The 12,319-nt window shown below is 42.1% G+C and overlaps 1 protein-coding gene across 8 annotated transcripts in view; it reads left to right on the top strand.

The window, feature by feature from the left end:
* Positions 1-12,319, top strand: part of LOC106608626 (nuclear factor 1 B-type) — a 90,313-nt gene that overhangs the window by 67,272 nt on the left and 10,722 nt on the right. For all 8 annotated transcript variants that reach the window (XM_014206682.3, XM_082977408.1, XM_082977407.1 and 5 more), the window contains one exon: positions 5,722-5,804. In XM_014206682.3, the coding sequence (XP_014062157.3) occupies positions 5,722-5,804 (83 nt within the window). The remainder of the gene's footprint in view (positions 1-5,721; positions 5,805-12,319) is intronic.

Here is a 12,319-nt window from a genome sequence, read left to right as displayed (position 1 = left end):
TATACCACTACTACTTTACCACTACCACAGTACCATTCCTACTGTACCACCACTACTATACCACTACCACTATACCACTACTACTATACCACTACTGTACCACTACTACTATACCACTACTGTACCACTACCACTTTACCACTACTACTATACCACTACGGTACCACTACTACTGTACCACTACTACTGTACCACTACTTCAGTACCACCACTACTGTACCACTACTACAGTACCACCACTACTGTACCTCACCTGTACTACTACTATACCACTACTACTATACCACTACTGTACCACTACTACTATACCACTACTACTGTACCACTACTACTATACCACTACTGTACCACTACTATACCACTACTACTTTACCACTACCACAGTACCATTCCTACTGTACCACCACTATTATACCACTACCACTATACCACTACTACTATACCACTAATACTGTACCACTACTACTGTACCACCACTACTGTACCACTACTACTATACCACTACTACTATACCACTACTGTACCACTACTGTACCAATACTACTATACCACTGCTACTATACCACTACTGTACCACTACTACTGTACCACTACTACTGTACCTACTGTACCACTACTACTGTACCTCTACTACTATACCCCTACTGTACCACTACTACTATACCACTACTGTACCAATACTACTATACCACTACTACTATACCACTACTACTATACCACTATCACAGTGCCATTCCTACTGTACCAGCACTACTGTACCACTACTACTATACCACTATACCACTACTACTATACCACTACGGTACCACTACAACTGTACCACTACTACTGTACCACTACTTCAGTACCACCACTACTGTACCACTACTACAGTACCGCCACTACTGTACCTCTACTGTACTACTACTATACCACTACTAATATACCACTACTGTACCACTACTACTATACCACTACTACTGTTCACCACTACTACTATACCTCTACTGTACCACTACTTTAACACTACTCCTGTCCCACTATTGCACCACTACTACTATATCACAACTGTACCACTTCTACTATACCACTACTACTGTACCACCTCTACTGTACAACTACTACTATACCACTACTACTATACCACTACTACTATACCACTACTTTACCACTACTACTATACCACAACTTTACCACTACTACTATACCACTACTACTGTATCACTACTACTGTACCACCTCTACTGTACCACTACTACTATACCACTACTACTATACTACTACTTTACCACTACTACTATACCACAACGGTACCACTACTACTATACCACTACTACTGTATCACTACTACTGTACCTCCTCTACTGTACCACTACTACTATACCAGTACTACTATACCACTATTCTACCACTACTACTATACCACTACTACTGTACCACTACTACTATACCACTACTACTATACCACTACTTTAACACTACTACTGCACAACTACTACTGTCCCACTACTGCACCACTACTACTATACCACTACTACCATACCACAACTGTACCACTACTACTGTACCACCTCTACTGTACCACTACTACTATACCACTACTACTATACCACTACTACTGTACCACTACTACTATACCACTACTGTACCACTACTTACTGTACCACTACTACTATACCACTACCACAGTACCCCTACTACTGTACCACTACTACTATACCACTACTACTATACCACTACTGTACCACTTCTACTATACCACTTCTACTATACCACTACTACTATACCACTACGGTACCACTACGACTGTACCACTACTACTGTACCACTACTACTATACCACTACTACTATACCTCTACTGTACCACTACTACTATATCACTACTGTACCACAACTACTATACCACTACTGTACCAATACTACTCTACCACTGCTACAATACCACTACTGTACCACAACTACTGTGCCACTACTACTATACCACTACCACAGTACCATTCCTACTGTACCACCACTACTGTACCACTACTACTGTACCACTACTACTATACCACTACTGTACCACTACTACTATACCACTACTACTATACCACTATGGTACCACTACAACTATACCACTACTACTGTACCACTACTACTGTACCGCTACTACTATACCGCTACTACTATACCACTACTACTATACCTCTACTATACCACTACTACTATACCACTACTGTACCACTACTACTATACCTCTACTACTATACCACTACTGTACCACTTCTACCGTACCACTACTACTATACCACTGCTACTGTACCACTAATGTATGACTACTACTGTACCACTACTACTGTACCACTACAACTCTACCACTACTACTGGACCTCTACTACTATACCACTACTACTATACCACTACTGTACCACTACTACTATACCACTACTCTACCACTACTATTATACCATCACTACTATACCACTACTGTACCACTACTACAGTACCACCACTACTGTACCACATCTACTATACCACTACTATTATACCCCTACTGTACCACTACCACTACTACTGTACCACTACAACTCTACCACTACTACTGGACCTCTACTACTATACCACTACTACTATACCACTACTGTACCACTACTACTATACCACTACTCTACCACTACTATTATACCATCACTACTATACCACTACTGTACCACTACTACAGTACCACCACTACTGTACCACATCTACTATACCACTACTATTATACCCCTACTGTACCACTACCACTACTACTATACCACTACTACAGTACCACTACTAATAAACCACTACTACTATACCACTACTACTGTACCACTACTGCTATACCACTACTACTATACCACGACTACTATATCACTGCTACTCTACCATTGCTACTGAACCACTACTACTGTCCCACTACTACTGGACCACTACTACTATACCACTACTCTACCACTACTGCTATACCACTACCGTACCACTACAACTATACCACTGCTCCTGTACCACTACTACTATACCATTACTACTGTACCACTGCTACTGTACCACTACTACTGTCCCACTACTGTACCACTACTACTGTCCTACTATTTTACCAATACTACTGTACCACTACTACTGTCCATCTCTACTGTTCCACTACTGTCCACTACTACTGTACCGATATTGTACCACTATTTCTCTACCACTACTGTACCACTATTACTGTCCCACTACTGTACCACTACTACTGTACCACCACTACTGTACCACTGCTGTCCACCACTACTATACCACTACTGTCCATCACTACTGTACCACTTCTACTGTACCACTACTACTGTACCACTACTGTACCACTACTGTCCATCACTACTGTAACACTTCTACTGTACCACTACTACTGTACCACTACTGTACCCCTACTGTCCATCATTACTGTACCACTACTACTGTACCAGTACTGTACCACTACTGTCCATCATTACTGTACCACTACTACTGTACCAGTACTGTACCACTACTGTACCAATACTACTGTACCACTAGGGTCCACCACTACTGTTCCACTATTACTGTACCACTACTGTCCATCACTACGGTACCACTATTACTGTAGCAGTACTGTCCATCACTACTGTACCACTATTATTGTACCACTGCTTTACCACCACTGTACCACTACTGTCCATCACTACTGTACCACTACTTTACCACTACTACTGTACCACTCCTGCTGTACCACTACTTTTGTACAACTACTGTACCACTACTACTGTACCACTACTACTCTACCACTGCTACTGTACCACTACTGTACCACTACTGTCCACCACTACTGTACCACTGCTGTCCATTGCTACTGTACCACTACCTCTGTACCACTACTACTGTACCACTACTGTCCACCACTACTTTACCACTACTACTGTAACACTACTGTCCACTACTACTGTACCAGTACTGTACCACTACTGTCCACCATTGCTGTACCACTACTCCTGTACCATTACTACTGTTCCACTACTACTGTACCACTACTGTCCACTACTACTGTACCACTACTACTGTACCACTAATGTACCATTGCTACTATACCACTACTGTACCATTGCTACTATACCACTACTGTACCACTACTACTATACCAGTACCTCTGTACCACTACTACTGTACCACTACTACTGTACCATTGCTACTATAGCACTACTTTACCACTACTACTGTACCACTACTGTACCATTGCTACTATACCACTACTGTACCACTGCTACTATACCACTGCTACTGTACCACTACTACTGAACCATTGCTACTATACCACAACTGTACCACTACTACTGTACCATTGCTACTTTTCCAATACTGTACCACTACTACTGTACCACTACTACTGTACCATTGCTACTAAACCACTACTACTATACCACTACTACTGTACCACTGCTACTATACCACTACTGTACCACTACTACTATACCACTACTATACCACTACTACCATACCACTATTACTGTACCACTACTGTACCTCTACTACTCTACCGCTACTACTGTCCACCATTACTGTACCACTACTACTATACCATTACTGTACCACTACTACTGTCCACCATTACTTTACCACTACTACTGTATCACTACTACTGTCCACCATTACTGTACCACTGCTACTATACCATTACTCTACCACTACTACTGTATCACTACTACTGTCCACCATTACTGTACCACTGCTACTATACCATTACTCTACCACTACTACTGTCCACTACTTTACCACTACTACTATACCACTACTACTGTACCACTACTACTGTACCACTACTGTACCACTACTACTGTCCACCATTATTCTACCACTACTACTATACCGTTACTGTACCACTACTACTGTCCACCATTACTGTACCACTACTACTATACCACTACTGTACCACTACTACTGTCCACAATTACTGTACCACTAATACTATACTACTACTACAGTCCACCATTACTGTACCACTACTACTGTACCACTACTACTGTACTACTAATACTATACTACTACTACAGTCCACCATTACTGTACCACTACTACTATACCACTACTACTGTACCACTAATACTATACTACTACTACAGTCCACCATTACTGTACCACTACTACTATACCACTACTACTATACCACTACTACTGTACCACTACTACTGTACCATTGCTACTATACCACTACTGTACCACTACTACTGTCCACCATTATTCTACCACTACTACTATACCATTACTGTACCACTACTACTGTCCACCATTACTGTACCACTACTACTATACCACTACTGTACCACTACTACTGTCCACAATTACTGTACCACTAATACTATACTACTACTACAGTCCACCATTACTGTACCACTACTACTATACCACTACTGTACCACTACTTCTGTCCACCATTACTGTACCACTACTGTACCACCACTACTACTATACAACTTCTGTACCACCACTACTGTCCACCATTACTGTACCACTACTACTATACCACTACTGTACCACCACTTCTTTCCACCACTACTACTATACCACTTCTGTAGCACTACTACTGTCCACCGTTACTGTACCACTACTACTATACCACTCTGTTCCACCACTACTGTCCATCATTACTGTAGCACTTCTACTATACCACTACTGTACCACTACTGTACCACTTTACATTTTCTATACAGATAAATAATATGTAATATCTGTCCGTGTGTGTGTTCTTCCAGGCTACTCAGCCCCGGGCACCCCCACAGCCAATCGTTTTGTAGGACTGAGCTCTAGAGACCCAGCCTTCCTTCACCAACAACAGGTGAGACAGTACAACGACCTTTCTTCCCTTCCTCCCTCTCCACCTCCCTCCAAAAGGAGTCTGAGTCCATGGAGATATTACATTCTGTGTCTGGGAGTTAAACCACATTGTGTCATATGTTCTGGCTCAGGGGAGTCTGAGAAATAAAACTATCACAGACATCAACTTTTCCTGACAGTGCTCGCTCCTGTGACTCTTGCATAATATAGTCTAGTGGGGACTTATGGGAGATATATGGGTACCTTTTGTACCATTCCATATACTGTATGTAGGTAATATTGTGGAATGGCTTTTACCTAGTTATTTTCGGTATGGGGCAGAAAGTCATTAGATGTAGCATAATAGATGAGGGTGTAAGGTCCTGTTTTCTTCAAATAGTGTCTAAAATGTAGCTACTATATATGCCAGTCAGTCATCACAGACATATAAACAGACCTGCACTCCCGTGATACAGTTGTCTAGCTTTGATTCACATTTTGTAAGGCAGTCCACAGAGGAATATCATGTATACAGTGGCAAGAAAAAGTATGTGAACCCTTTGGAATTACCTGGATATCTGCATAAATTGGTCATATAATGTGATCTGATCTTTATCTAAGTTACAACAATAGACAAACACAGTGTGCTTAAACTAATAACACACACATTATTGTATTTTTCTCTATATTGAATACATATTTTAAACATTCACAGTGTAGGTTGGAAAAAGTATGTGAACCCCTAGGCTAATGACTTCTCCAAAAGCTAATTGGAGTCAGGAGTCAGCTAACCTGGAGTTCAATCAATGAGATGAGATTGGAGATGTTGGTTAGAGCTGCCCTGCCCTATAATAAACACTCACAAAATTTGAGTTTGCTATTCACAAAAAGCATTGCCTGATGTGAACCATGCCTCGAACAAAAGAGATCTCAGAAGACCTAAGATTATGAATTGTTGACTTGCATAAAGCTGGAAAGGTTTACAAAAGTATCTCTAAAAGCCTTGATGTTCATCAGTCCACAGTAAGACAAATTGTCTATAAATGGAGAAAGTTCAGCACTGTTGCTACTCTCCCTATCAGTGGCCATCCTGCAAAGATGACTGCAAGAGCACAGCTCAGAATGCTCAGTGAGGTTAAGAAGAATCCTAGTGTCAGCTAAAGACTTACAAACATCTCTGGAACATGCTAACATCTCTGTTGACGAGTCTACGATACATAAAACACTGAACAAGAATGGTGTTCATGGGAGGACACCATGGAAGAAGCCACTGCTGTCCAAAAAAAAACATTGCTGCACGTCTGAAGTTCGCAAAAGAGCACCTTGTTGTTCCACAGCGCTACTGGTAAAATATTGTGTGGACAGATAAAACTAAAGTTGAGTTGTTTGGAAGGAACACACAACACTATGTGTGGAGAAAAAAAGGCACAGCACACCAACATCAAAACCTCATCCCAACTGTAAAGTATGGTGGAGGGAGCATCATGGTTTGGGGCTGCTTTGCTGCCTCAGGGCATGGACAGCTTGCTATCATTTACGGAAAAATGAATTCCCAAGTTTATCAAGACATTTTCCAGGAGAATATAAGGCTATCTGTCCGCCACTTGAAGCTCAAAAGAAGTTGGGTGATGCAACAGCACAAAGACCCAAAACACAGAAGTAAATCAACAGCAGAATGGCTTCAACAGAAGAAAATATGCCTTCTGGAGTGGCCCAGTCAGTCCTGACCTCAACCCGATTGAAATGCTGTGGCATGACCTCAAGAGAGCGGTTCACACCAGACATCCCAAGAATATTGATGAACTGAAACAGTTTTGTAAAATTCCTCCTGACCGTTGTGCAGGTCTGATCCGCAACTACAGAAAACATTTGGTTGAGGTTATTGCTGCCAAAGGAGGGTCAACCAGTTATTAAATCCAAGGGTTCACGCACTTTTTCCACCCTGCACTATGAATGTTTAGTTTACATGGTGTGTTCATAAAGACATGAAAACGTGTAATTGTTTGTGTTATTAGTTTAAGCAGACTGTGTTTGTCTATTGTTGTGATCAAATTTTATGACCAATTTGTGCAGAAATCCAGGTAATTCCAAAGGGTTCACAAACCTTTTCTTGCCAATGTATGCTGTATCATCAATAGTACAGAAGGGAGAAAGTGCACAAAAATACACATTTATCAATTACTTGTCTGTCGTGGTTCAGTATCCATTAGACAGTGGGTGGGTTTCTTGTCTTCCCCTACTATTCTGTACGTCAGAATATTCAGACAGACAGTGTATGATACAGACCAGAGCCAGACTGTTTGGTGTTGTTGGCGTCGAACGGTTGTCCCGGCGCCTGGAAAGATGTGGCTGAAGTGTGTGTGAGGTTAGGATCATCGTGGTCAGCGAGGGTGGAAAAGGAGGCTTGGAGCGCCAGCCCCTCCTCATGAAGCACACTCACACGCTGGTCCGAAGCCAAGACTTTCCAACCACGCTTAATTGAATGCATCTGCACGCGGCTACATAATAATCAGTGGTTTCTCTTCTCTACCGTTCCTGTTGAACGTAATGACAAAGCCTGGCCTGTATTTTTCTGCAGCTTGGCAAAGGTACAGCAGGCAGAAAATGTGCTGTTTGTTAATGATGCTATGATTCTCTATCGCGGGGTGGACTATTTTGGGCATATGCCACATTTTTCATTGCCCTGCTACTTCTCTCAGTTAAGTCACTAAACAGCTGTACTCAATGTTGTCTCACTGGCCGATAGTGTAAAATATCAATTTATATTATATTCAATTAAATGAAACTAACACTGTGAGCTGAATACTAAATGAATAGAAAAGACTTGAAGGATTCATCATGCTTATATTTTATTAGTCAGGCTTTGTCTGTGTTGTTTGTGGTTCAGGATGATTTAAACCTAAGAAGCTGGCTCTTTCATCCTGTGGTTACTGGCACTAGGCGACTATACACTGTGGAGTAAACAATGTCATAGGTATACTCCCTTTGTTGTTTTTGCCATCTCACCCCGGCTCTAGATATTTATTAGGTAGAGTTATGAGATATATTGACACTTCTCCTGTGTGTTTGAGACAGTTGTTCTGAGGCGGGTTGGGTGGAGAGACCAGACACACAAGGTGGAGGAGTTTCACCGACTTGGGGTGTCGTCTTTCAGATGCAGTCACCGGTGATATTTCAGTATGTAGCTGTAGAGATGCAGTCACTGGTGATATTTCAGTATGTAGCTGTAGAGATGCAGTCACCGGTGATATTTCAGTATGTAGCTGTAGAGATGCAGTCACTGGTGATATTTCAGTATGTAGCTGTAGAGATGCAGTCACCGGTGATGTTTCAGTATGTAGCTGTAGAGATGCAGTCACCGGTGATATTTCAGTATGTAGCTGTAGAGATGCAGTCACCAGTGATATTTCAGTATGTAGCTGTAGAGATGCAGTCACCGGTGATGTTTCAGTATGTAGCTGTAGAGATGCAGTCACCGGTGATATTTCAGTATGTAGCTGTAGAGATGCAGTCACCGGTGATGTTTCAGTATGTAGCTGTAGAGATGCAGTCACCGGTGATATTTCAGTATGTAGCTGTAGAGATGCAGTCACCGGTGATGTTTCAGTATGTAGCTGTAGAGATGCAGTCACCGGTGATGTTTCAGTATGTAGCTGTAGAGATGCAGTCACCGGTGATGTTTCAGTAAGTAGCTGTAGAGATGCAGTCACCGGTGATATTTCAGTATGTAGCTGTAGAGATGCAGTCACCGGTGATGTTTCAGTATGTAGCTGTAGAGATGCAGTCACCGGTGATGTTTCAGTATGTAGCTGTAGAGATGCAGTCACCGGTGATATTTCAGTATGTAGCTGTAGAGATGCAGTCACCGTTGATATTTCAGTATGTAGCTGTAGAGATGCAGTCACCGTTGATATTTCAGTATGTAACTGTAGAGATGCAGTCACCGGTGATATTTCAGTATGTAGCTGTAGAGATGCAGTCACCGGTGATGTTTCAGTATGTAGCTGTAGAGATGCAGTCACCGGTGATATTTCAGTATGTAGCTGTAGAGATGCAGTCACTGGTGATATTTCAGTATGTAGCTGTAGAGATGCAGTCACTGGTGATATTTCAGTATGTAGCTGTAGAGATGCAGTCACTGGTGATATTTCAGTATGTAGCTGTAGAGATGCAGTCACTGGTGATATTTCAGTATGTAGCTGTAGAGATGCAGTCACTGGTGATATTTCAGTATGTAGCTGTAGCGATGCAGTCACCGGTGATATTTCAGTATGTAGCTGTAGAGATGCAGTCACCAGTGATATTTCAGTATGTAGCTGTAGAGATGCAGTCACCGGTGATGTTTCAGTATGTAGCTGTAGAGATGCAGTCACCGGTGATATTTCAGTATGTAGCTGTAGAGATGCAGTCACCGGTGATGTTTCAGTATGTAGCTGTAGAGATGCAGTCACCGGTGATATTTCAGTATGTAGCTGTAGAGATGCAGTCACCGGTGATGTTTCAGTATGTAGCTGTAGAGATGCAGTCACCGGTGATGTTTCAGTATGTAGCTGTAGAGATGCAGTCACCGGTGATGTTTCAGTAAGTAGCTGTAGAGATGCAGTCACCGGTGATATTTCAGTATGTAGCTGTAGAGATGCAGTCACCGGTGATGTTTCAGTATGTAGCTGTAGAGATGCAGTCACCGGTGATGTTTCAGTATGTAGCTGTAGAGATGCAGTCACCGGTGATATTTCAGTATGTAGCTGTAGAGATGCAGTCACCGTTGATATTTCAGTATGTAACTGTAGAGATGCAGTCACCGGTGATATTTCAGTATGTAGCTGTAGAGATGCAGTCACCGGTGATATTTCAGTATGTAGCTGTAGAGATGCAGTCACCGGTGATGTTTCAGTATGTAGCTGTAGAGATGCAGTCACCGGTGATATTTCAGTATGTAGCTGTAGAGATGCAGTCACCGGTGATGTTTCAGTATGTAGCTGTAGAGATGCAGTCACCGGTGATATTTCAGTATGTAGCTGTAGAGATGCAGTCACCGGTGATGTTTCAGTATGTAGCTGTAGAGATGCAGTCACCGGTGATGTTTCAGTATGTAGCTGTAGAGATGCAGTCACCGGTGATGTTTCAGTATGTAGCTGTAGAGATGCAGTCACCGTTGATATTTCAGTATGTAACTGTAGAGATGCAGTCACCGGTGATATTTCAGTATGTAGCTGTAGAGATGCAGTCACCGGTGATATTTCAGTATGTAGCTGTAGAGATGCAGTCACCGGTGATATTTCAGTATTTAGCTGTAGAGATGCAGTCACCGGTGATATTTCAGTATGTAGCTGTAGAGATGCAGTCACCGGTGATGTTTCAGTATGTAGCTGTAGAGATGCAGTCACCGTTGATGTTTCAGTATGTAGCTGTAGAGATGCAGTCACCGGTGATATTTCAGTATGTAGCTGTAGAGATGCAGTCACCGTTGATATTTCAGTATGTAGCTGTAGAGATGCAGTCACCAGTGATATTTCAGTATGTAGCTGTAGAGATGCAGTCACCGTTGATATTTCAGTATGTAGCTGTAGAGATGCAGTCACCGTTGATATTTCAGTATGTAGCTGTAGAGATGCAGTCACCGTTGATATTTCAGTATGTAGCTGTAGAGATGCAGTCACCGGTGATATTTCAGTATGTAGCTGTAGAGATGCAGTCACCGTTGATGTTTCAGTATGTAGCTGTAGAGATGCAGTCACTGTTGATATTTCAGTATGTAGCTGTAGAGATGCAGTCACCGTTGATATTTCAGTATGTAGCTGTAGAGATGCAGTCACCGGTGATATTTCAGTATGTAGCTGTAGAGATGCAGTCACCGTTGATATTTCAGTATGTAGCTGTAGAGATGCAGTCACCGGTGATATTTCAGTATGTAGCTGTAGAGATGCAGTCACCGGTGATATTTCAGTAAGTAGCTGTAGAGATGCAGTCACCGGTGATGTTTCAGTATGTAGCTGTAGAGATGCAGTCACTGTTGATGTTTCAGTATGTAGCTGTAGAGATGCAGTCACCGGTGATATTTCAGTATGTAGCTGTAGAGATGCAGTCACCGTTGATATTTCAGTATGTAGCTGTAGAGATGCAGTCACCGGTGATATTTCAGTATGTAGCTGTAGTGATGCAGTCACCGTTGATATTTCAGTATGTAGCTGTAGAGATGCAGTCACCGTTGATATTTCAGTATGTAGCTGTAGAGATGCAGTCACCGTTGATATTTCAGTATGTAGATGTAGAGATGCAGTCACCGGTGATATTTCAGTATGTAGCTGTAGAGATGCAGTCACCGGGGGTGATATTTCAGTATGTAGCTGTAGAGATGCAGTCGCCGGTGATATTTCAGTATGTAGCTGTAGAGATGCAGTCACCGGTGATATTTCATTATGTAGCTGTAGAGATGCAGTCACCGGTGATATTTCAGTATGTAGCTGTAGAGATGCAGTCACCGGTGATATTTCAGTATGTAGCTGTAGAGATGCAGTCACCGGTGATATTTCATTA

Source organism: Salmo salar, chromosome 07 (assembly GCF_965601325.2).
Source record: "Salmo salar chromosome 07, fSalSal1, whole genome shotgun sequence".
NCBI lineage: Eukaryota > Metazoa > Chordata > Actinopteri > Salmoniformes > Salmonidae > Salmo > Salmo salar.
The sequence above is the reverse complement of the archived record's forward strand: the minus strand, read 5'-3'. Positions and strand labels throughout refer to the sequence as shown.